Source organism: Haliaeetus albicilla, chromosome 13 (genome assembly GCF_947461875.1).
Source record: "Haliaeetus albicilla chromosome 13, bHalAlb1.1, whole genome shotgun sequence".
Taxonomy (NCBI): domain Eukaryota; kingdom Metazoa; phylum Chordata; class Aves; order Accipitriformes; family Accipitridae; genus Haliaeetus; species Haliaeetus albicilla.
In genome coordinates, this window is record NC_091495.1 from 41865211 (window position 1) to 41890237 (window position 25027).

Here is a 25027-nt window from a genome sequence, read left to right on the forward strand (position 1 = left end):
TCTTTTACTGTCCCCTGTTTCACTTCACAGTAGAGTCACTGCCTTTGCAGTTTTTATCAGTCCTTCCTAGCAAAGCCCAGTTGAGTCAGGATGAAAGTTTTGGCCTTTGGGTTGTGTAGTCTTAAGAAACAAGCAGCTCTGGGCTTCTTTGAGGCATGATTTTGTCCTCGCTGCGAGGATGTTCGTCTTTGCTTGCTGCTAGAGGATTTTGGGTTGCCCAAGCCAATACTTTCCTGTGGTTTGGGATGCACGTGGCACGCTTGATTTTTCCCATAACTGTGTTTCTTTTTAATTTCCTGGTTTTTAGGCTTGCAATGAGCCAGTCCTGAGGAGGATAGCGGTGGACAAATGTGCTCGGAGGGTCCGCCAAGCTCTGGCTAGTGTCAACTGGGACACCAAACTGATCCAGTGGCTTCACACAACGCTGGTGGAAACGCTCAGTCTGCCGGTGCTGGCAGCTTACTTGGATGCTCTGCAGACGCTTAAAGGAAAGGTGATAAAAGCAGTGAAAGGCTTTGCTATCACTTATAATGATCTCCTTTTGTAAAGCTCGTTAAAGGAAGCTGATAGGGTCTTTATCCTTTTTGTTTGGAGTGGCAGAGATGATGTTTAAAAGCCCCTTGAAAAGAATGTGTGCGTTTTCTCAGTCCTTTCTGGCTTCTGGTTTCAGATCCCCACACTGATTGACAGGATGCTGCTCTCCTCTACTGCGAAGACGGGGGCCGCAGGTGCTGAGGCTCTGTCTCTCCTTCTGAAGAGACCTTGGGACCCAGCAGTGGGTGTCTTGTCGCATAATAAACCAGTGAGTACCCCTTGGAGCTTGCAGGGAGCAAGAGACTGGTCTCACATCAGTTTTATTCTTCCCATCCTTTCTGCTGTCCTTTTCCTTCTGCCTCTGTTCCTGGGCTCTTTTCCTCCTGCTTTAGACTTGCTCAGTGAGGGGGACTCCTTCTGTTGGACACATTCCCCCCATACTATCCTGAGGTAGCTTTGACTGGGGAAAATGATCAGTTAATGCACTATGCAAGATCCCTCCTGCTTTGCTGTGCAGACCAGGCTGGGCAGTGAGGTCTCGGGCAGGGAAGTTGCTTTCCCTTATGTGTCTCTTTGTTGAACTTTGTAGAGCAAATTGCCTGGTTCCCCCCTCATCCTGATTGCTTCCTCTGGACCCTCCAACTCCATGTTCCCCACTTCTCGACGGCACCGATTCTGGCAGTCGCAGCTTTCCTGCTTGGGAAAGGTTTGTATGGTTGGTTTTGAAAGGAGGGTAGTTCAAACTAGCAGCTGTGCTAGGCTGCAGCTGCCGAGCTTGTTTTTATAAGCCTTTGGTGCACCAAAACACTCGCTTCTGCTGAAAGCAGAGGCTGGCTTCCGCCACCTGCAGTGTTTAGCACTTGAGACACTGCGCAGGGAGCGAAGTTGCCCAAATCTGATGCATTTGGGGTCTCTTGCTGACAGAAGCCATCCATCTTCAGCAGTTTAGATTGTATCGTTACTGGTATTAAGGATTGATCAGTCTTCCAGTAGGAAGAGGTTGGAGAAGAGAGACTATAGGTCACCTTAGTCCTCTGCCTGGATACAGAGCTGCTCACACACCTCCTAATGTGGTAGATATACTGGGTGTATAGGAGCGAGGTGAGTAGCAGAGGTTGTCTCTGTGGGGAATTCTCTATTTCCTCTGTTCTTAGTAGTCGGAAGTGAATCCTGGGAGAAAGAAGGAGAGAGAAAGCACAAGTTCATTCATAAACTGGGTTCCAGTCTGTGCTTATTGTTGTCAGTACATGTTGTCCCCAATAATGCCTTTGTTATTTATTCATCATTCATTTCAAACCACAGGTGATTCCCATCGCCACCCACCTGTTGAACAATGGCAGCGGGGTGGGAGTGTTGCAGTGTCTTGAACACATGATTGGGGCGGTGAGGGGCAAAGTGGCAGAGGTAAGTAAGAGCGACGAGTGTATCGGGGAGCCTTTGCTGCTCCCTTTAAACTATTCGCCTTGCCTGTAGGTGCTGTGCCACCCCAGTGCATTGTCCCGTTGTCTGTCCCTCTTCTCCATCCACGTCTTTTTTTCTCCCATAGATTCACAACCACTTCTCTCACAAGCCGATCATCCTGATTGGGTGGAACACGGGTGCCTTGGTGGCCTGTCACGTAAGTACCCGATTCCTTTGCATCCTCGCAGAACCTGCTTAACACCTTCAGTTGAGAGTTAGATTTGAATTAGTGTTGCGTTTAGACTCTGCTGGGTTTTTTTTTTTTTTGTCCCTTTTCTCTTTCCAACAGCTGGCTTTGAGACAGACGTTCTCTCTGGTTGTGGGGGCATAAGCCATTTGAGTCATTGTGGTGGGTTGACCCTGGCTGGGTGCCAGGTGCCCTCCAAAGCCGCTCTATCACTCCCCTTCCTCAACTGGGCAGGGGAGAGAAAATAAAATGAAAGGCTTGTGGGTCGAGATAAGGACAGGGAGAGATCACTCACTAATTATCATCACGGGCAAAACAGACGCAACTTGGGGAAAATTAATTTATTGCCAATCAAACCAGAGTAGGGTGATGAGAAGTAAAACCAAATCTTAAAACACCTTCCCCCCGTCCTTCCCTTCTTCCTGGGCACAGCTTCACTCCCGAATTCTCTACATCCTCCCTGCCAGCAGCGCAGGGGGATGGGGAATGGGGGTTGCAGTCAGTTCATCACATGTTGTCTCTGCCGCTCCTTCCTCCTCAGGGGCAGGACTCCTCACACTCTTCCCCTGCTCTGGCATGGGGTCCCTCCCACAGGAGACAGTTCTCTGCAAACTTCTCCAACATGAGTCCTTCCCACAGGCTCCCCCCACGGGGTCCCAAGCCCTGCCAGCAAACCTGCTCCAGTGTGGGCTCCTCTCCCCATGGATCTGCAGGTCCTGCCAGGAGCCTGCTCCAGCACAGGCTTCCCACGGGGTCACAGCCTCCTTCAGGCATCCCCCTGCTCCGGCATGGGGTCCTCCCCGGGCTGCAGGTGGAGATCTGCTCCACCGTGGACCTCCCTGGGCTGCAGGGGGACAGCCTGCCTCACTGTGGTCTTCCCCAAGGGCTGCAGGGGAATCTCTGCTCCAGCACTTGGAGCATCTCCTCCCCTTCCTTCTGCACTGACCTGTGGGTCTACAGGGTTGTTTCTCTCACTTATTCCCACTCCTCTCTCCGGCTCCAGTTTTTTGTTGCGCAGCAACTTTTCCCCCTTCTTAGATCTGTTATCCCAGAGGCACTACCACTGTTGCTGATGGGCTCGGCCTTGGCCAGCGGTGGGTCCATCTTGGAGCTGGCTGGCATTGACTCTGTCGGACACGGGGGAAGCTTCTAGCGGCTTCTCACAGAAGCCGCCCTCGTAGCTTCCTCCTGCTACCAAAACCTTGCCACACAAACCTAATACAGTCGTTCGGTATTTTTACCCCACTCTTTTAATCAACAAAGCAAGGTCTAAATATGGAAGATATTTCTGTGCCCGGCAGGAGCCTAGCAAAGCGCCTTTGCAACCTCGATGCACTTGGCTGTTACGATGCTGACTGTTGCTTTTTCTGTCCAGGTTTCAGTGATGGAGTATGTCACTGCAGTTGTGTGCCTTGGATTCCCGCTGCTCACAGTGGATGGCCCCAGAGGGGTAAGGACCAAAGGGAGATGGAGCCATTTAATGAACTGTACTTTTTTTTTTTTTATCTCCCTAGATTGTTTCATAGAATCAGGCTTAGAAGTCCAGTGACAATTGGAAGGTTTTTTTTGAGAATGTCTGTGTGACTTTTATTTGGAGGTGTGCCCAGCAGGCAGGACTGTTGCATTCATAGTAGGATTCTTGATGCAATAGCAGGCGTGAGAATCCTCTGTTTGTTTGTCTCTGCTGTGACATGTTTTTGCAGTTCCTTCCTGGGTTCTTATGTGCAGGTCACTTGTTAACTGTGTCATTTGGCACCAGAGAGGACAACTTGGGTTGATTTATATGGAGCCCAAATTCCTCCTTTATTAGCTGACCACAGTGTGTGACTGGGTTGGGAATGATTATTGTTTTGCTAATGAAATGGCTAATTCTGAGGGTAGTGGCAATCTGTATAAAAGGCATTTGCTGGAGCACAGTGCAGCTCTCAAGCAGAGTTTTCTTCAGGACTTGGTATGATCGTGTAAATCCCATCAGGGGCTCACCCCAGGAAGCTTTGCTGTTGGTGCTTCTTCAGCCTTATCCTGGGTTTGTGCGGCAAAAGCTTGGAAGGAGGAAAATGCAGTGAAATAGGTTTTCTGAGGGGGGGAGCATCAGTCTCACCTGTTAATGAGTAACAGCGCTATGTACTCATTCAGCTTTTGAGTCAGTCTTTCTCATGAGATGTTTAAACGAACTGCACAATTTATACTTCTCTCCTTTCAGGACGCAGTTGGTATGTACTGGAATTGCACGTGAAAGCACTGTCTGCCGCTGTGGCACGTGCCTTCCCTTTTTGGAAATCCTCATCTCATTCAGAAGGGTTTTTGCCTCCAAAGGCTCTGCATCCTGGATCAGTCTTTCTGGATTACAATTCCCCTTGCTCTTGCAGGATGTTGATGACCCCCTCCTGGAGATGAAGACCCCTGTCCTCTTTGTGATCGGTCAGAATTCCCTGCAGTGCAACATTGAAGCGATGGAGGATTTCCGGGAGAAAATACGAGCTGATAACAGCATGGTGGTGGTGGGAGGAGCAGATGACAATCTCAGGTAATGGTCTGCGAGATGGATACTCTCTTCTCAGGAATGCTGGACAAGATCTGAGTGTGCTGTGTATAAAAAAAAAAAAAAAAAACAAACCAAAAAAAAAAAACCACCACAAAAAACAAACCCAAATGTGGTACTGAAACTAGATGGGAACTGCATAAAAATAGCCTATTGAGGTCAGCTTTGTTATTCAAAACCTGGTATGTTTGATAGAGGGTTGGTTTTCTGTGATAAATCTGCATTGTTTCTCTCAGTGGTAAGTTAAAGATCCAGGGTGTGGTGTTGTATGACACTAGAGCAAGTATTTGCTTTTTCTTGCCACCCCTGGCTCTGGAATATGTAGCTTTTGGAGGCTGTGTACAGAATTGCTGTAAAGGAAGGCTGCAAGAGCCTTGCAGGAAGCAAGAAGCTCTTAAGGTTTCAGTAAACTCTGGAGCTTGTTCTCCTGTCACACTTGTGCATGTTTAGAATAACTGGCATCAAAAACCTGAGCAAGTTGTGTATGAGAATAGGGTTGGCCTGATGCTGTTGCTGGGCCCAGCAGCACAGACAAGGTATTGGAGTATCATATAAGTCAGAAATCCATAGTAGGGATAATCAGTGAAGGAGAGGAAAGAAAGAAACATAAAACTCTGATACTGGGTCTGAAGACAGAGCTCTGAAGGGAAGGAAACATCATACTTGCTTTGCAAAATCCTTTGGAATGCTGGGCCTTTTTCCTCGCCATCGAAGTTTGTCTCAGCATTTCTGAGGGATGAATGTCGTTTTTCCAGTAGACGGTGCTCTTGAGTTGAGAGCTGATGGAGCTGGCTCTTGCCTTACTCTGTGTCGAACTGGGTAACTGAGCAAGCTTGCTGTCGCTTGAATCTTACTCCCAGGTGAAGAACGATGTTGTGAGTGTGAAAGTGGAAAACCAAAGATGTTGACTTCCATCTGTTTTTTTTAATAGGATAAGCAAAGCCAAAAAGAAGTCAGAAGGCCTGACCCAGAGTATGGTGGACAGGTGCATCCAGGTAACCACAGAAATCTTCCTTTTACACCTTATATCTATTAAAAAAAAAAAAAAAAAGTCTGCTGAAATGTCTCAGTGACCACAAGTTATAACCTTGCTGCCAGGATTGGTTGGATTGAAGGTAATCTATCTCCTGAGTGGGATTTTGAAGCGGCTGTCTCCTTTCAGGAGAAGAGACATGAGCTTCCTGGTAGCGCACCTTAAACAAAGAGCAGTTTTCTGAGTCTTCCTGTACATCTGCCTGGGGAAGGAAGCAGTACTTTTGGGAGCATTGGAGAAACTGTCATGTTTCTCTCCCATGTGTCAGAAATCAGTGGAGTATGAGCTTTAATGAGAAAGCCAAGGTCTGTCTGTAAGGTTTTAGGGTTTCTTTTTGCAGAATATTAAATCTAGAAAGCCTTATCTGTTTGTCCCTTTGGGAGTCTTTAGTTCTTCTTTTGTTTCAAGATCAGTGATAGTGATCTCTTGTTTAGTGAAGACAAGTTGTTTAGACCTGCACACCACTTAGTCTAATTATTTGTTTCATTCTTGCTAGGATGAAATAGCTGACTTCTTGACTGGAGTCCTCACCCGAGCGGAGAGCCACTCGGGCTCTGATCCCCGTGACCTGGATGCTGAGAAGAAGAAGAAGCCGCGCGACTCGACCAGGAGGGATCTGTCGTTTGACCTGCCGGAAAGAAGCAGCAGACCCGCCTCACCGGCAGCCAAAGTGCCCGCCTCACCTTCGGGCTCAGAGGTGGGGGCTCTCTCTGGGATACTTTGTTGTGTAAAGAGATGCTTTTGTACTACTGAGATGTGTGGTGGGAGATGTGGTTAGTGTTGGAAAAGGGAGGTGAGAGGATATGGAGGGACTAATGGCTTGTGGTGGGGCAAACGAACCTTCAGAAATAGATCTGCTCCAGCAAAAGGATGCCGGTGTGCTGCTACACTCAGGGTTACAACTGCCTCTTAGGGAGACATGGGGTAAGAGGTGTTCCTTCTCTTCGAGCAGGACTTATCCAGCGTCTCCAGCAGCCCCACTTCAAGCCCCAAGACTAAAATGGCTGCTGTGTCCTCCATCCAGAAGCCCAGCCAGATCAGCACCACGCAGCTGCTGAAGAGGCAGGTGCAGAGGACGGACACTGTCCTGACACACAAGCAGGCACAAGGTAATGCCCTGCAGGTTGCCCTCTTAGCATCTGGATTTTTGGTCTTTATCTGTCCTGGTGTGTATAGGTTTTTGTCTTCTGAGTCCTGTCTTGAATTCCAAGCTCCCTGTGGCAGCTTTCTCTACAGCTCGGTCCCCCGTCACTGTCATCTGAAGGCAGCAGCCTGTGGAGGGTTGAAGTTAGGTTGGAAATAGTGTTTCCACAGCTTGTGGAGCCTTGCTGCTGTTCAAAGTGGGAAAGATTTTCACTTGTTCTGACTGACCAAATCGCCATGTAACCATACTCTAATTCTTTTTCAAGTGTGAGCCCCTTGACTGGTGTCTCATATCATTGAAGGCTGCTTGGGAGGGAGACTGAAGGTACTCAGGAGATGATTTAGGCTATTCAATTGTGACAAACAGTGGGGCTTGGGTAATTACAGAGTCATCTTGCATCAAATGGCAGTGGAAAACCTGCTCTGAATAAGTCACCAGCTTGAGCTGTGGGATTTTTTTGTCCTGTTAGATGCTGATTAAAAACCTTATGGTGCAGCTTCAGTCTGGTTGTGAACGCTGTGAATGTAGGTAATGGTTTTGTTGATGATGATACCTTCTGGCAAATATCAGTGAGCACTTGGGGAGATAGTTCTCCATCCTCCCTTGTCTCCTTATTTCTTTGCTCAATACAGACCTGAACAGGCTTGTTGTTGTCTCCTGCAACAGTGTCACCCTCTATATTCTCTAAAGTCTTTCTCTAACTCAGGGGTAGGCTCCAGGGGCAAGTTGAAGCTTGGATTTCCCTTCTCAGACCACGGACTAAAGAAATCTATTCCTTTGCTGTTGTAGTTGTAGGAGGAAGTTTCTAGATAGCACGTGGGAGGCAGGAGGAGGGTGTGTAGAGTGGGGTGTATTGTGGCCGCCTTGTTTTGTCAGGACCGCTGCTGCAGCGTGGCTTCTGGCCTGCGTTTTGTGGCTGTAGCTGTTCAGGGATGTGCTGGCTGCCGTCTCCCAGCTGCTCTCAGCTTCTCAGTGCAACTGCTTGGTCAAGCTAGCCGTGCCTCTCGCAGCCAAGCCTGCTCTCGTTCCCTGGGTGCCGGACCTTTTCCCAATGGCTGTGGGGCTGGAGAGGGCTCGTGCTGTTGGGAGGTGCTCTCTGTGAAAGCTGGGATGATGCCCCTTCTAGTGTCGGATGTGCTTTGCTGCCATCCAGAGAGGAGGTCTGTCTGTCCCCGTTGTGCCCCGTGGCTGGATGAGTCATGGCTAGAGCTCTCTGCCTGCCTCTCTGCTCCAAGGTCTCTGTCTGTGGGTCGCAGTAGTGTCCCTGGAGTTCCCTGTCCCCCTCCAGAGCCGGGCTGTGATACTGTAATTCTCTCTGATTCATTTCAGCTCAGTTTGCTGCTTTTCTGAAACAAAACGTGCTGGTGAGGAAAGCTCTTCCTCCTGGCACCTCTTCATGTCTCTTTGGTGAGTATCTCCTCACTTCTCGCTGTCTCTCTCTGTCTCCCTCCTTCTCTCTGTCTCTGCTACCTTCTTTTATCGTCTTCCTCTTCCCTTGCATTGGTTTGGGCATGTGGCCCAATGTGTCCCCTTGTCCCCCTGCTTTTTGCTTTCTCATTGCTGTATTTGAAGCTAAAGCAAATGGCCCACTTGCTAGCTGAGAGCATTAACTTTTCCTGAGCTCTTCCCCTTTCCCTGCTCAGGTGGGTAAATACTGCTCTTCGAGCCGTGTAGTCTGGCAGCTGGTTTACTCTTATGGACTAAAGTTTGTGGACAATGCGGTGACTTTTTGTGATCGTGAGTTTAACCCTTTCCTGTGCTGGGGCTGCAAAGGCGATGTGGACACCAGCCTGGGAGACTGCGTGTGTTGGTGGAGCATTCTGAACATGTGGAGCAGCAGAGGGGTTCTTGGTGGGAGCAGAAACAAGGTGCTGCCAAGTGATTTGGAAGGGGCAGATGTAGACATGTGGAGCAGCATTTCTTGGCCAGAGAGAGTTAGAGAAGAGCAGAGAGGTCAGAGAGAGAGATGGCTTTGGGAAGATGGTTATGCGCTGGGAGAGGGATGCTGTCTGGACTAGGAGACACATGGAAGTGAGCAGTCTTTAGTCCTGTGATCTCTTGCCTTGGTGCTGGAGGGCACAGAGAGGTGAACCTCAGTGTGTGCGGTGCTCTGAGGGTTAGGGATCGAGGGGTGAGATCCACAGTGTATCGAAAGGCATGTTTTGCTGTCTCGAATGGCAGTGACTGTGTGGATCTGGGATTAGGAGAGGAAGAAGAGTTGAAATCCAAGGCTTTGGGAGGCCACGGTATCGTCACGTCAGCTGTCAGTGTCAGTTCTCCGTTTGGGTGACCCCACGGTACCGAGAGAGTTGACATGGGTGAGAACTGCCTCTCTGCAACACCCCAAATGCCAGTGCTTTTACTTCAATGAGGCAAGCACTGGATGCAGGGAAGCTGGTGGTATTTTGGCATGCAGTGTAGAGACTCCTAAGATACAGGCTCCCTGCTTGTCCTGAACACACATGAGATACAGTCCAAACTGCACGTATACAACTGTGGTGACAAGCTCCTGGGGCAATTACCGGCCCGAGCTGGTTGTTTTAAAGGTTTCTTTCTCCCTTGAGACTTGTTTTGTGCTCTCCCCTGTGCGATGAGGTTAACCTGGGAGCACACATGGGGCCCTGCACTTATCCAGAGTCCTTCCACCCAGCGACTGCTGGGAAGAGAAACCACAGTGGATGTTACCCTGCTGGTAGGGAGATGTGGAGAAGCTGGCACCAGCCTGGGCTGCCTTTTGATATGATTAAAAGCTGATTAAGATCTCTGGGCTCCTTACTGTGTTGGCTCAGCTGCCGGAGCTGCGAGGTAGGAAGCTGGGGTGCGTGCATTGGGAGCGTTTGCTGCTGTTTTGGGAGCGGGGTGCTCCTCCTGAACACACAGCCAGCCCGTCATGGCGGGGGTCTGTGTGCCCCTGTGCGAGCAGAAGCAGGCTCTGCTCTTGTGCCGTGGGGACACAGAGGGACGTTGGGTCGCTGCTCGCCGATGCTTTGAGGGGCATCTAACGCCACTGTCTGTGCATGTGCCGTTTCACTGTCCTGCTTGGCTGGTGGCACTTGGTGGGGGGGCTTTGGTGCCTGCAGTCTGTGCACGCCTGATGAGGTCTCTTTGGATGGTGATTTGGACCACGCATGTTTGCAGGTGGGTGGGAGGCACGGGGGTGTTGCACGAGTGTCACGAGTTCATGTGCTCGAGACGCAAGTCTGGCCATCGATAGCAGCACAGCAAGCTTGGCGTTTGTCTTGGGGACCAGAGTGGCCCCGAAACTTGGAGTCGCCTGACGTTTAGGGATTGGGCTGCAGTCTTTTGCTGCACCCATAGTTCAGAGGTATGCAGGTAGTGTGATACACAGGGAGTGTATACATAACGTACATATAAAATCAATATAAATGTACACATGTGTATATATATAATATATTCATATCTGGATACCTATAAATTAAAAGGTATGTACATCTTGGCCTCCAGGCTGTTGAATACACAGCCTAGATGCCCAGGACCATCTGTAAAGAGGGAGTTAGCTGGCTCAGCAGCGGTCTGCAGAAGCTCTCTGTGGAGAGGGCTCTCTAGCTTTGAGCGAAGGCCTTTGCCCCTTGCTGCAGATCACGGCAGCGCTCGGGCATAGCGGTGACTGCATTTCTGAGTGCTTCCAGACTGCAAACACCACAGCAGGAGGCAAATCTGCGCCCTCGTTTCGACCCAGTCCACCAGCATTTGAGACTGGGGCCAGGCAATCGTACAACAGCGGTGGGAGACTCATGGAGAACGGATGGGCAAGATCTGGCAGTGCGTGACTGTGTTCCTGGGCTGCCCAGAGGTGCTTGTCATGGGTCCTCTGTGCTTTTTCGGATAGCCCTGGCAAGCTTATGCTCTAGGCAGGATGAAACTGATGTGACGGGTCAAGGACATGGCAGCAAAATGAGTTGGTGGTGTAGAAGTGAAATCTCAGCTTGTGGTTTTTCTCCCCTAGTACCAAGCAGTGTAGGGTATGTGGGGGCTTGGCTTTGCTGCAGCACCTTTTGTGCTCATGGCTGTTTCGCTTAGTGCCTCTAAGAAACCTGTACCCTTCAGTCCAGCTCCTGGAGGGCCAGTTAGGAGTGCTGGAAGAGATGTGCCGAACGACAGGCATGCAAATACCTTTGCTGGTGTGCTGCAGGAGCAGGGGGCTGAGCTCTAATCCCAGTACTGGCAGCATGCCTGCACCAGCTCTGCAAGTCTCTGCGCCCTCATCCCCTCAACCTGGAAATTAGGATGTTGGAGGGGCCTGATGCCGGGATTGATTATGCTGCGCTTATGAAATGAAAAGGGTTTATGTGGAGATGTGGTATCACTGTAGGCATCCGTTTTTCTTCGCTGCAGAGGCAAGGCAAACTTTATATACTGTCCTGCTTTAGCCTGTGAGAGTAGCTGAAGCTAAGTCCTGGCCCTAAGACAGCAGCTTAGGGCACACGGAAGTCAGTGTAGGTGGTGAAAAGGAGAAGCGTGGGTTCTTTGTGCATGGGAGATGGGCAAGGCTGGCATGGAGGGAGCTGTGGAAGTGTGCATGGGCATGTGTCCCTTCTCTGCACCTTGGTGTGCACAGTGGAGCAGCACTGACCTCGAGGGATCGGCCATCAGTTTTCAAAAAGCTACTTCTGTGTCCCCTAGTTCCAGTCTCCTCAGAGCACTCGGAAGGGGCTGAGAAAGATGATGTGCGTATGCAGCTGAAGAGGCATCAGACCCCCAGCCCGACCCAGTGCACCAAATCCTCCAAACGAGCCAAAATCAAGGTGACCATTGTCTCTCATGGAGATGCTGCTGGCGTGGGGAACGGAGCACCCCTCACCACCCAGGCAGAAAGTGAGTTGCGATTACATAGCTGCTTTTTAACCAGAGAGCGGGGACGTGGCTCTGCCCAGACCCACTCTTCTGGGGCACGGCGTGGGGAGGGGAGGGGAGCTATGATTTTTTTTTTTTTTTTTTTTTTTTTAATTATTTTTGGACGAGTTAGCTGCAGAAAACAGGCAGAGGCTCAAGATGTGAGTGACTTGGGGATAGCCGGGAAAGCGTGGGGGCTGACAGCACGTAGGAGCTTGGCAGGAGCCTCTGTTTTCCATAGCAGTTGGGATTCCACACTCCAGCGAAACACTCGACCGCAGCCTTGTGTGCTGCGAGGCAGATTTTACACCTTCCTCTGAGGCATTGAGCTGCTGCTGGAAGCAGGATGCCGGTCCTTGCGGACCCCTTGCTCCAAGTAGGTCGTGTGCGTCTCCAGTTCTGCTGCACACTCCTGCAGCACCTGCACGAAGCTCTCACCTGGAACATGCTCCTGCTTTAGGGATTATGGCGATGTTCCTCCCTCTGGAAGACCTTCGTACATTCAGACTTCATGATTCAGCCAAGTGCCCCGCTCTGCTGATCCCCTTTGGGCCTGAAGTCCGCACAATACGCGCTTGATACACATGTAAACAAATTCCGGCTCCTCTCCTGCCCCTGTGGCATGCATTGCAGAGGTCCCCACAGTCCAAGAAGAGGTGATGTGCTCTGTCTTCTTCACCTTGAGCCTTTGCAAGGGAGGCCAAAAGCTTTGGCTACTGTCACCCTTGTACCTGATGGATGTTGCCTTGTTGCTGGCAGTGCTGGTGTATATGTCTTCCTCAAGTCAGAGTGCAGAGCACCAGAGATGTAAAGCAGTCACTTGGTATTAGCATTAGCTTGATGCAGTGCAGGACTGAAAGGTCAGCATCTCCATTCTGATAGGAAATCAGAGGTTTTCAAAGCTGAGAAATAATTCTGCTCCTTTGGAAGCATCTCTCAGTTAATTTAACAGTTGTTTTGAACTGTGAAAATGAACTAATAAATACACGTCTTTTTAAGGTTACGGTTTATCTGCTGGCAGCTTTGAAAATCTCTGGTTTCTGGAATCTTTTTTTTAATTTTACAAACTTTACTTCTTTCCACAGAAAGGAAATGAATTGCAGAAGTAAACATGAACCAAAACAAGAATTCCCTCTTACCGTGTGTGAGCAGGAGGAATGCACAAGACAAACGCAGTTGTATCCCAAAACGCCGCAATAAACAAATATTGTGACTCGTCGCATCCCTGTGTATTTTGTAAAGTGTCTCTAAAGAATGCTTACAAAATTGCTCACTAGCGAGTAGCCAGATCTGAATCAATCGGTTGAGGTGGTAGACCTGTGCCATGATGGACTAGGAGGAGGGGATTAGTGGAGATAACGTTTAGGAGAGAGATTTGCATTTGGTGGTGAGGGCCTGAGATTTCATTGCTTACAGATTTTGAAGCTGATTCCTTCAATCTTGTCTGTTGTAATGCTTCCACAACTGTTTTTATTCGCAAGTCTGCTCTGTTTGATACTCCCGATCTCCCATAGCGCGGTGCCTGGAGTATATGTTTATGGCTATGTTCGAGGTTTCCTTGAGAAGATGCTTTGTGAGCAGGATAAGCCCATGGCCCGCAGCGCTGTGTCTGTGGGTAGTTGTGTGAGAGAGGGAATCCCTAAGACTCGTGGAGGAGAGTGAGTGAGGTTTCTTCTTTTTCTTTTGCAGTTGTCACTGGAAAGCCGGTCCCCATGGCTGTTGGCCAGTCTGTGTCAGGCGCAAAGGAGCTGTCAGGACTGCTCACTGCCCCGAAGTGAGTGTGACTTTATTTTTTATAAGCCGTGGGTATTTTTGACAGGCTGCTGATGGGAAGCACTGCAACAGAAGGTGATTTCTGCATGTGGAACTTTCTCGTATCTTGCTTATGACTGGAATTATCTGAAGTGCAGGAGACTCTTGGATTCCTGAAAACTATTGTCAACTGGCAGTTGAGTCTGAGAATGGCAGAAATGGGCAAAAGTAGAAGGTGGTGTGGCTGTTAAGCTATATTTCTATATGGCTTCCCAAATTCAAGTTTGCTTATCTCTGTCTTTTGAATGACTGTGGTGTCTTTGGCAGAAATTCAGTGTTGTCTTTAATCCTTCCCTTCATTTCCTCTGGCAGTCAAGCATTTTTGCCCAAAGATAGGGGAAAGAAGCCTCAATATTGGCTCATGAAGTTGATTAACTGGCTGTAGGGATTTCTGTTGGGGAATCAATTTGACGTTGACATCTCGTATCACTGTTTGCCCTTTTAATTCAAACCAAGCTTTGGAGAACCAGACTCTGACTGATCTGGGAGGGGAGAGGAAGAAGAGCTGTTTTAGAAGTAGGTTTTAAATGGGAAATGTGTCACTGCAAGGTAGATTGCTTTTGTGTAGGGTGACGCAGCCCTTGCAGCACTTAGGTAGGTGCCCACATGATAACCAGCTCGCTTCCAATTGGGAAGTACATGGATTTTGCCATAGGTGCTCCTTGTTCTAGCTGCCGCAGTGGGCACAGGGAAACTTCTCTTGCTTTGGGTTTTTGTAGCTTATCAGCTCCCTGCCTTAGACTTCCAGGAGTCCTGCTTGGTTGCATTAGGCCAGCGACAGCTTGCTGTCAAAGCCATCTCATTGCCCTGTGCAGTTTATTGCTAACTGGAGTCTTTCTCTTCTGCTCGCTTTGTAGGCTGAGTTCGGCAGCAGAAACCTCCTCCACAAGTCCTGCTCCGTCTGCTGTGATCCCCAGCAGCACGGCACCCAGTGCTTTCCATGCCCTGCAGAGCAGGCTGGTGGCCAGCAGCACCCACTGCATGCAGGCCCAGCCAGCCAGTACCCTCCAAGGTACCTGCCTCTCTCCATGTCTCTGTTGTGAATGTAAAAGGTAAACCAGGTTCAAAATCATTTGGTGGATCCTCTTTCTTGCATTCCCTGTTGCTTTGGGTTTGGCTGAGGCAGCATTTGTAGTGCTTTGCTATTGCAGAGCCTACAGAGATCCAGTGGGATGCTACAAAGCAAGGCTGAAGGTGCAGTAGGTGACCTGTTAATTGTGTCATTTGTATATAATGATGCCTTGAGATACCAAACCCGACCTCCTTCTGCCTCCTGGGTTTCACAGCTAACCTTGTTTGTAGCTGTAGCAATGAAATGTGTTGGACTCTTTGTGTAGAGCAGCTAGGAGGATCCCTGCCGACTTCGACGCAGGCTGCTTGGGACACTGCTTTTTAATGAACAGTTTTGCAGACATCTGCTTTATGACAGACCTGGAATTTCATGGTGGTGAATTCTCTAAGCCCGATTTCTTTATTCCTTACTTTTTTTAGGAGCAGCATCTGCCAGCAGCTTGCTGCAAGGGCTGAGCTTCAGCCTGCAGGACATTGGGACCAAGTCATCAGCCCTCCCTGCCAGCGTGGCTGCTGCTGGGCCACCGGTGCAGGTACGCAGCCTGCAAACATCAGAGATTCCTCTCTGGAGGGAAGCTGTATGGAGGATAAAGCAGTAGGAGTTGGAGGGAACCTAGACAGGCCCTGTTTGCTCCAGGACCAGAAGAGATGAGGGATGCTGGCTGTGAACTGCAGCTGAAATGATGCATCCAAGCCTTGGCCCTGTGCCGGGTGCCAAGGGTTCCTGTAGGTGGCATGAGGTCTGGGAAGCGGGGCTGTGGGAATTTCTTTCTAGGCAGCCACCTAGAAAATGCTGGGAAGAAGCTGGAGAATGGATGGAGGGGGGGGGGATCAGCAATCTTTCTCCTTCTTGTTCTTCTGGGAAAACACATGCCTGTGACCTCTTAGGCAACACTCCTGATCCCTGCAGTCTGCGGCAACCTCTTTCAGAACGGGTCACTTCTTTAGAAGCAGAGCCACAGTTTCTCCCAGTCAGGCTTTCAAGTTGAAATGAGTATGTGCAGACTGGAAGGGACAAGTGTACTTGCTTTTAGACCTGCTTGTGGCCACCAGAACGAAGTGTGGAAACACTGACCACTAAAGGCCTCTAGCCTCTGCATGGGGGAGAGGCCATGCCATCCCCTTTCCTTCCAGGTACTCAGTGCTTCTGCTTCTCCTTCTAGACCTCAGCTGTGAAGACGTCCGCACCTATCCAGAACCTGAGTGCCATAACCACAGGCACCGGCACAATTGTCCGCACCATCCCAGTTGCCACCTCTTTGTCTCTGGGAGCTTCAGCGAGCGGGAAGCCCACGGCCATTCACCAGCTGCTGACAAACGGGGGACTGGCAAAGCTGGCCAGCAGTCTCCCTGGCTTGGCTCAGATCTCCAACCAGGCAGCAGGTGAGGGAGAATGGGGACAGGCGTGTGATGCAAGCACCTGGAGCACCCCATTATGCCGAGACCGGCATTTCCAAAGCTTATTTTGCCTTTGAGATGTAGCTATGGACGGCTGTGTGTGCTAGTAATTTCTGAGCAGCTGCCTCTAATGGGAAGAGACTTCAGATACACCCCTGGTTGGTGAATGTGGCCTCTGCAGTCCCTGTGTCTCAGGGATATCTCGCTCACGTGTTTTCTAGGCTTGAAGGCCCCGACAACCATTACTGTGACGCTGCGTGGGCAGCCCAGCCGCATGACCACGCTTAGCCAGGCTGCAATGGGGACTGTCCAACCCCAGCTCGAGGAGCAGCCAATGCAGACGCAGGCACCTCAGGTAATTTTTGGCATCTTCTCTGTAGACAAAGTGTCCGCTGATGCTCTTCTGAGCTTTTTCTGACCATCATAGTCAAGGGCAGATACAGCTGTTGTGGGGAAAGTGTTCTTGGTCACAATCTCTTGGGTGTGATGAGCTTTGTTGCTCTGCTGAGGCTGCACAGAAAGGGGCCTCGCAAGGCGGTGGTTAAGAAGACCCAGGTCATCTTCGTGTCTGTTAGTGGCAGGGTCGATTGTGCTCAATATTGCACTAGTACTGCACCGAGGGAATCTCTGGCTAGACTTTGAAAGCTGACGTCAGCATGGGAATTGTTACTGAAGCTCCAGGTTTTCTTGGCAGTAACAGGTTTTGGTGGGAGGAGGAAAGCTGCTTGTAGAGTGTCTATCCCCCGCCTCTTCAGGCAGGAGAGTGGGTTAACTGTGCTGTCTATAGCTGTATTCCTCTTGAAAACACTGCTTCTGACTATTAGATGCCCTGATGTGAGGCTGGGCCGTGTGGATGTTGGGGATACTGTACTACTTCCTTCTGCAGGTCCACAACTCCTGCTCTTTCTCACTGCCATGCTGTTGAAACCAATTTATGAAGTGCTGACTGCATGCTCCAAGGTTGTATCTGTTCGATACAGATCTGCTTTTGGAGGTGGATCACGGACAGTAGGAAAAGCTCTTACTATTCAGACTCTAAATGTGTGCCAGGTACTGTCTCAAGGATCCTGGCTGCCTTCCTGCTTCCTAGGTTAAGTCTTGGTGTGGTTGAGAAGAAAGCACAAGGTGCCAAGTCAGAGAGGGGTTGTTTGTTGTTGTGAACGTAGTGGTCTTAGGTACTGTAACGCGGACCTCTCAACCCCAAATCCTGGAGGTAGCAAAAGGGGTAAATTTACTGCAGGTGTATCCTTGGGGTCTGTCCTAAATCACTGTCAGCTTTGAGCTGGATCCATAAATGTGACGGCGGAAAGGTTGGTTCTGACTCCCTGCACAGGATGTTTGGTCAGCAGTGGCTGTGATGTGCTATCAGCAAGGTTGACCTAAGCTCAGATGGCTTCCCCATGGTCCTGGCTACATGGGGATGTAGGAGAAAACAGGCAGCCCAGGCCTGTGATCTGCCTCATGGGACTAAAGGGGGCATTGCGGGAAAAGGGCTGCAGGTTGCCTGAGTATATACTGAGGAGTATAACTGACTGTCCAACAGATGCTGAGTGTAATGATTTGAGGCAGGTGTCTGCAGGGAGAAAGCAGGTCAAAGAGCAGCAAGCTCCCAGAATGATAGATGCTGCAGCTTGGGCAGTTGGATGAGTGAGGAGCATCCAGTGGGGATCAAGCTCCAGTTCCCAATGGGGATTAACAAGTTGGCACTGAAGACTGGGGATGCCAAGACCACTCCAGATTGGCAGGGTTTGGTTTTTTTCTTTTTTCTCCTGAATGTGATTTTTTCCTACTGTTGATAGCACTAATGCAAGTCCCAGGCAGGTAAGCTGGTGTAGGAGAGGCAGAGCAATCTTTGCTTTGTAGATGAAGCTCTGTAGTTTTGGTCCCTGTTGTTGGGGTAGCTCAAGTTGTGGGCAGCGCTGTGGAAGCAGGGAGAGTGCTTCTGTTCCTTGCTGCTATCTGTAGGTGTTTGAGGTTGCCTGAAGCCCTGAGATACATTTAGGGAGGCATTATCTTAAGGGTGAAGCATTGGGATGGAAGTTGGGTAAGTATTAACAGCAGTAGCCATAAATCATTGCGCTGCTTTAAAGCTGGCATTGCATCCACCATTGCCAGTAGTTTCTGCGCAGAGTCCTGGTTTGCTGCTGGTTAAAGCTCAGATTCGGGGTCATCCACGTCCTCCCTCCCTTGACTTTTCTGTGTTTCTTTCAGTCACTTTGCTCACACAACAGAGCCGGTGAGCATTGGCAGAGCTGAGCTTAAAGCCGGCTAAGGTAGAGCTCGGAAACACAGAGCTAGTGACGCTCAGTGCAGATCCCACCTAAGCAGCGGGTGAGTTGCTTTCTTAGGTCTGAAACTCTTCATCCTTGTTGGAGGCAGTTTTTGTGCTCTTCAGAGGCCGTTTAATAAACTATCAGAACTGGCATGCTTTTCTTTACGTCTTTTGTTACCTTTGAGAGACCCTAAATATCCAGCAGAACTGTAACTCTGCAGTGTAATGAAACTTGGTACAGATCGACTCCAGGGTTAACAGGTTCATGTACGGGTTAATGTTTTAAGGTGGTGGCACTTGGAACTGGATATTGGATCGCATGCTGTGACTTCTACCTACAATGCTGAGCTTGTGTGTTCAAGGTAGGGCTTAATTGTGTGGCTGGCTGGGAGAGTTGCTTCAAAAGCAAACTGAAAGCTGGCTTTTACAGGAAATGGAATGAGCTGTATGTTTTTGTAACTAATTATAGCCCTTGACATCAGCTGGTGTGTACCTTTAGCGCATAGGATTACGTAATCTAGCCTGGCTTCCTGTAAAAGAGCAAATTTACAGAAGGCTTTGGGGGATAACGCCTAGGGCTTAAACTCTTGTGTTTTCAGCAGTAGCCAAAGCTGTTGTCGGTTGGGTTCCCTTTGAAATTCCAGCTGACGGCTCCACTGTGCCTGTGCAGGAAGCGTGAAGCCCACGCATCGGCTGTGCGCTGTGATTTTTAAACTCTGGGGGCTGGGGCAATGCCTGCAGCAGCTGAGATGGAGTTTGAGTGGGTAACTCTTTTCCTTCCCCCGTGGGCATTAAATGGGAGACAGAAGACTGAGGAATCTCCCTGGGGAGTTTGGTGCTAATGCTTTCTGTGAGTAGCGGAGTAAGAAGAAGCAAGAGTGTTTGCGTGGCTTTAAAGTGAAAATACGAGCAGACTTCAGCTTCTCTTTTCAAGAAACTGTTCCGTGGTGGTTTGAACATGGCTTTTTGTATGGGTTCCCCCCTGCAGTGTGGTGAAATCCTGATAGTAGCTCTATAAACCATGGAGTGATGCTGATGCTGGATCACACTTTTGTTTTCTGCTTAGTGGTGCGAAGATTTATGTAGCAATGACCAGAGCTGCAAACTGAGGTCGTGGTTTGAGCTTTGGGCAAGGATCTCCCTCAGATGGCATGAGGAGAACTCTCACTCCAGCCCCTGCTGCTGCCCAGAGCTGGCTGCTGGTGGTCGATGGGCTGTAAGCAGGCAGTGAACACCTTTCTTTTCCTGAAGTCTGACCCTTTCGACTCCCAGGGGCATAAATATTAGCTATAGTGAACGGAGTACCATTAAATTGCTGCACAAGGCATTGAAAAACAGGCTGTGACCTGCATGGGCATCAGGTAGGGGGGTCTCAGACTTGAGCTTAAGTGATGCTTGTCAGTGGTGGAGGAGAGTGAGCAAGGTGGCTCAGAGAAGTCTGACTGAAGAGGTGGGTATCTGCTTTTATAGCTGGAAAAGCTGCTTTGGAGCTTGAATTGTGTCAGCTCAGGGCTGTGAGGGCTCCCACGGAGAGCACAGGAATGCATGCAGTTGGTTCTTTCCAGTATCAGATTGCAGATGCACCTGGACAGAGTTCAGGCAAGTGAAGCAGACCCAGAGGCATTCGAAGAACCCTCCAGTGGGGGAATTTCCAGGTACTTCACTGACGCTTGTCGGTGCTCTCCAGGGTGTGCTGCCATCTGCCTTAGGATACAAATCCAAACTCCCCAATTGTCCCAGTATTTAACGTTTGGTGGACACTGGTGCTGTGTAAGCAGCTGGTTCTTGTCAGAGGGCTTGTATGTCTTTGTCAGGCAAGAAGGAAGCTCTTCCGATGTAGAGGATGGTGTGTGCTGTTCCAGTTTTTGCTGGGCTTTTTCGCTGGTGCCGCTGGTAATAGCGGATCATTCTTGCCAGTGCATCTGCATCATGTGGGAATCATTCCTGAGCTCCTGGCTCTTGCTTTACTATTGCTGCAGAGGAAATGAGAGCAGAACTGATTTCTCTGACAGCCAGAGATGGGGATAGAGCCATCCCATTCCGCTCCAGAAAAAGGCAATGAGTTTATGCCAGTCTCAGCCCAAACACTGACAGTGGTGTTGGTGCTGCAAATGACACCATCATGCTTTTAAAATACAGATCTGTGGATTTTGTCTCGGTACGCATTTTTCCTTGAGCTTGGTAATGAGTGGTCAGAGTGAGGGCAAGGCTAGAAGAAGCAGGGAGAGGGCGTGCTCTGATTTTATTTTTTTTTTAGGTGAGGGCTTGCGCAGGTCCCAAGGAATGGTTGCAGCCCCCCGCAGATGGTGTATCCTCAGCAGTGGGGCATTTCCAGTAGCTCTCCGTTACTTTAACCCTTCCAGGCTCCAGATGGTGCTGTTGGGAATCTGGCTGCCCCAGCTACCAGCGCCGCCTCTCCTGGCAAGCTGCTGTCTCAGATGGATCTCAGCAAAGCCCAGGCTGGCGCAGAGATGGCTCCCACCGACCCCGCGGCACACCTGACCTCCGCCGCGGCAGCACCCGTAGGTGAGGCGCATGGCAGTCGTGGGACGCGGGCAGCCGGCCTGGGGACCAGAGCGGAGGCCGGATTGGAGCCATGCCACCGGATGACATGTGTGGAGTCACTCTGGGGATTAGCTGCCTGAATGCTGCTTATTTTTAAGCCCCTCGCTTTGTTTGTGGTTTTTTTTTTTGGTTTAGTTTTTTTTTTTTTGTCCACCCCTTTAAGTTAGGTTCCCCCATGGTTTCTTTGTACAAGGAGTTGTGACTCAGTGCAGCCATTTTTGAGTGGCTGATGAAGAGCAGAGTGTTAAACTTGAGACCAAACACAGAAGGGATTATCTGCCATTTGTGTTTAGGGCCGCCATCACACGCTTGTAGCACTAAGCACTCTCCCTCCTACCCACATTTATTTACCTTGCCTGGGGAGAGCGGACCCATCCAATTACAGCTAAATAAATATTGCAGAGCCACTACCCAGCCAGTAGCCTCAGACTTGGGGGGAAAAAAAAAAATTGACACAAAGCAGTGATGCGATCTGTTGCATCCTCAAAGGCTTCTGTTCCAAAGAGCCCATTGCCAGCCAAGCCAGTGTTTTCATTTTCCTCGGTCCAGCTGATTTCCAAGAAAGCGGCAGGGTGAGCAGGTAGTCAGCACTCAGGCCAAATCTGGTGGATGAAGTTCAGTGGGGCTGTGCCAGTTTCCCAAAGGGCAAAGCTCTGCAGCGTGTGTGGTTTACCTTGCAGGCGTTAAACCCAGCTAACTGACCCCTGCAGACCTTCAAACTCTGCTTGGCTCCCCCAGGACTCAATAGGAAGGTGCAGAAGCACTAGGCTTAAGTAGACTTCTCTGTGTTTTGTTCCTTTTGTTATTTTTTGTAGCTAGTGGATGACGTTAGATCTGTGGAGAGCTTTACCTGCTTTTGCTGGTTGGCTTTGCATCCAGTGGGGAGGACCAGTTCGTAGGAAAGCTGCTGGAGCAGCAGGGTGGACTAGGGTGTTAGCACAAAATATTTTCCAGACTTTTCGGTTTGTGGAGTGGTTGTTGCCGCTGTCTAACAGCATCACCGTGTGTCTCTGCCGCTTCCCCAGCCTGCGTAGGAGTGGCTGGAGTTGCCTGTTCTTGCCGTGCTCCTGCCCTTCCAGCCCCCCTGATTCCCCCCAGGATGGTGGGGTCAGTGTGGTGGCGGTCCCATCCTGGTTAGGCAGTCAGTCGTCAGCCTTCGCTCCGTGCCCTCCCTGCTCGAGGCACTTCATTTCGGAGAGGTCCACGCTGCGCTGGTGGTGCTCGTGGCACGCTGTCACCGCTGAGGAGTGTGAGGGACGCTGCGGTGCGTCTTTGATGCCACTATATCAGAGAGACGCAGCGTCGTGTGCCAGGTGACCCAGGGTGGCTGGGCACATGCTGCTTTCCGCTCCTCGGTGTGGACTCCTGAGGAATGGAGCAAGTCACAGCCTTGGGCAACTGCAGGGGCAAACTATGGGCTGCTCCAGGTTGGGGTTTTCTGCCCAACGTTGTCTTTAACTGGCAGTGGGTCTCCAGGCTTTTTCCCGTCCCTTGAGTGCGTCTAAACCCAGTGATTAGATTTCAGTGAAGTCTCTCTCCCCTCTATTGCTCTCTGGGCTGTGGCTGTTGTATATGCAGCTGGGGAGCTGACTCGGACGGGGTAACCACCGTGATACAACCCCTGCCATTGCCTTAGAGCACAGAGGGCTTCATTTTACAAAGCCTAAAGTCTTTTAGCCATCTCCTGGGGTGGAGTGTGATGAGGGTCTGAGCACCCCCAGCGCTGCTGGTGGGACGGAGATGCCAGAGATGAGCAAGAGCTTGCCTTGAGCTGGGCTGCCGAGAGCAACGTGAGCTCGGTGTGGTCTGTGACAGCTTGACAGGTAGGATGGGGCAAGATGGAGCCTGCTTGCCTGAGGAGGAGCCATGACGTCCTGTCCCAATGGGATGGGACTTTTTCTGGGAGAAGATCAGACACTGAAGGAAGAGAGGGGCTTCCTTGGGGGATCTGAGCGGTCTAGGAGAGGAGTGGTGCTGATGGTGCCTGTTTGGCTGTTGTGGTTTCCTTGCCCAGGCTGTGACAGCGCTGGGGTTTGTTTTGGGTTCTCGCTCTGGAGAGCGGACAGGGCCAGGTCTTTCCATTCAGTCTGAAAGCCTGCGACTCCGCCGCTGCAGCTGGGGGCTGCAGCCCAGGGTAGGCACCACGTCCCCACAGCCACTGACCACACTCTCCCCTTCTCCACAGTGACTCTCCCCTTCTCCGCAGTGACCACCACCAGCCCCATGAAGACGCTCTACGTCATGTCGGATGCCAAGCTGTCTGCACTTACCAAGTCTGTGATGGGTGAGGCTACTTCCGTCCCCCTCAAATTGCCAGGCATCCAGCCTTCCTCCTCTTCCTCCTCTTCATCTGCCAGCTCTCCCACTGGTGCCGTCACCTTCGCCACCTCCCCCCTGGCCAGTGCCCCCAGTCCTCCTGGCAGCCTGGTACACTCGAAGGTTGGACCTGTCCTGCAAACTGCTTCCAAGACCGTCATCCTGACCTCCACGCTGGCCACGGTGAAGGGCGATGGACCCCTGGGACACATTGGGGAGAAGGTCAGCCTGACCAAGAGCGCCGCGGCCCTTGGCCATGCTCTGGGGGCAGTGGAGACCCTGGGGAGGGTTCCCTCCGTGGTGGACGACGGGAGCACCATCATCCACACCAGAGAGGCTCTGGCCAACAGACACTTGCTGCCCCAGGGTGTGCTGCCAGGAGGGGCCGGCACCACGCTCATAACGCTGGGCAGCAGCCTGGCCAGCTCCTCCATCATCGCCACGGCAGGGCCCACACTCAGCCAGAAGCCGTAGGGAGCCCCGGGACCCCTCGGCTGCAACCGGGCGCTTCGGGAAGACTGAGCTTGGCTGCCTGGTGGGAGGGGAACAGCCCTGTGGGCATGGGGGGGCTGGTTCAGGCTGGAGGAAACTGGGGGGATGTTTTTCTGGTTTTGTTGCTCTTTAATAAAACTTTTTTTTGTTCTTTACTGACTTCATTGTGCATGTGCCTTCCAAAAGCAGCTTTGGTTGCAGCCCAGCCCTTGACCATTTTTGTTGAGGGCCGATTTCTCTTGCCATGAAGGTGTGGAGGGACAAAGCAGCCTTGTGCAGGCAGGGAAGGGTTCATGCTGTGGGTCCTGGGAGCAGGCTGGGCAGCAACCGGGGCAGCTCCTGCTGTCTGTGCTATCTACCGGTACATCCCTCCTCTGGGTAGAAGTTTCAACTGCTTCCTCATACTATTGGGAATATTTATACATGCTGAAAAAGGCTCAACTTTAATCTGCCCCGAGCCTTGACTTAACCTTTAGTCGTGTTTGCATCGGCAAGTGGGGTAGCACCAGGCACCTGGGCAGCTTGTGTTTGAAATGAGGGAAGCAGCAGAAGGGGTGACACAAAGGGGCTGAGCCACAAAATGGGGGCCGAGATGACGTGGTGAGGCCGAGTTCGGCACCATCGAGGGTGGTTTGCCAGGGCTCGGGACAAGTGTTTCGCCACCCTGGGGCTGTCACTGGGCTCTGGGGCTTGCTTTCACAGGACAGAGCTTAGGGCTGCGATTTGGTGGGTATTTTTGTGGTTATGGGGGATAATCCCGATGCTCTGTATGTATGTCTTCATCCCGTGCTGTGGCTCTGCTGAGCCCTTGACCCTCGCTTCCCCGGAGGGATGCAGGGCATGGTGCGACGTTTGCCGGCTGAGACGCTTTCGGGGAGCATGATTCTTGGCAGACGGAGACCCACAGTGCCGGGGCAGCCCCGTGCTCCCGCTGAGGGCAGGCAAGTTTCGGAAATCTCCGCTCGCTTCCTCATCCTGCTGGCTTGTGAGAAGATCCTGTTTTTGGCGTGGCTTGGCTGGGACGGCAGACACCACGGCAGAAGCAGGGCATTTGTTACAGGGAGCCTGAAAACAGCAGAGAATAACAGTTTTCCCCTTTGAAGGCTGTATTTGCTCGTCGTAAGAAGAGGGAGATGCTGTAAATCCCTTCCCACCTCTCGGGCTATACACACGCTGCTCCAGATGCTGTCCGGCTTTTTGGGGACTGTCCTGCTTTCCCCTTCACAGCCTCTCGCACGCTGGACTTCATGCCGGCACAATGGTGAGTAGCTGTCTTGAGGTTGCTGAGCTTTGCCAGCACCCCAAACCCTGCTGAGCCCTGGGCTTTTCTTCCCTTTTCCCTGGAG

General features: G+C 50.9%; 1 protein-coding gene across 7 annotated transcripts in view; it reads left to right on the plus strand.

Moving 5' to 3' along the window:
* Positions 1–23840, plus strand: part of KANSL3 (KAT8 regulatory NSL complex subunit 3) — a 26327-nt gene extending 2487 nt beyond the window's left edge. The window contains exons 4-22 of one of the 7 annotated variants that reach the window (XM_069801132.1): positions 308–493; positions 671–802; positions 1124–1240; positions 1837–1938; positions 2081–2152; positions 3558–3632; positions 4552–4709; positions 5656–5719; positions 6254–6454; positions 6710–6866; positions 8231–8308; positions 11546–11737; positions 13445–13529; positions 14425–14579; positions 15059–15171; positions 15802–16021; positions 16258–16391; positions 20672–20834; positions 23059–23840. In XM_069801132.1, coding sequence (XP_069657233.1) covers positions 308–493; positions 671–802; positions 1124–1240; positions 1837–1938; positions 2081–2152; positions 3558–3632; positions 4552–4709; positions 5656–5719; positions 6254–6454; positions 6710–6866; positions 8231–8308; positions 11546–11737; positions 13445–13529; positions 14425–14579; positions 15059–15171; positions 15802–16021; positions 16258–16391; positions 20672–20834; positions 23059–23663 — 3009 coding nt within the window. In that variant the 3' untranslated portion in view covers positions 23664–23840. The remainder of the gene's footprint in view (positions 1–307; positions 494–670; positions 803–1123; positions 1241–1836; positions 1939–2080; positions 2153–3557; positions 3633–4551; positions 4710–5655; positions 5720–6253; positions 6455–6709; positions 6867–8230; positions 8309–11545; positions 11738–13444; positions 13530–14424; positions 14580–15058; positions 15172–15801; positions 16022–16257; positions 16392–20671; positions 20835–23058) is intronic. The other 6 variants (XM_069801133.1, XM_069801135.1, XM_069801134.1 and 3 more) reach the window with 6 other exon arrangements.
* The last annotated feature ends 1187 nt before the right edge of the window (positions 23841–25027 follow it).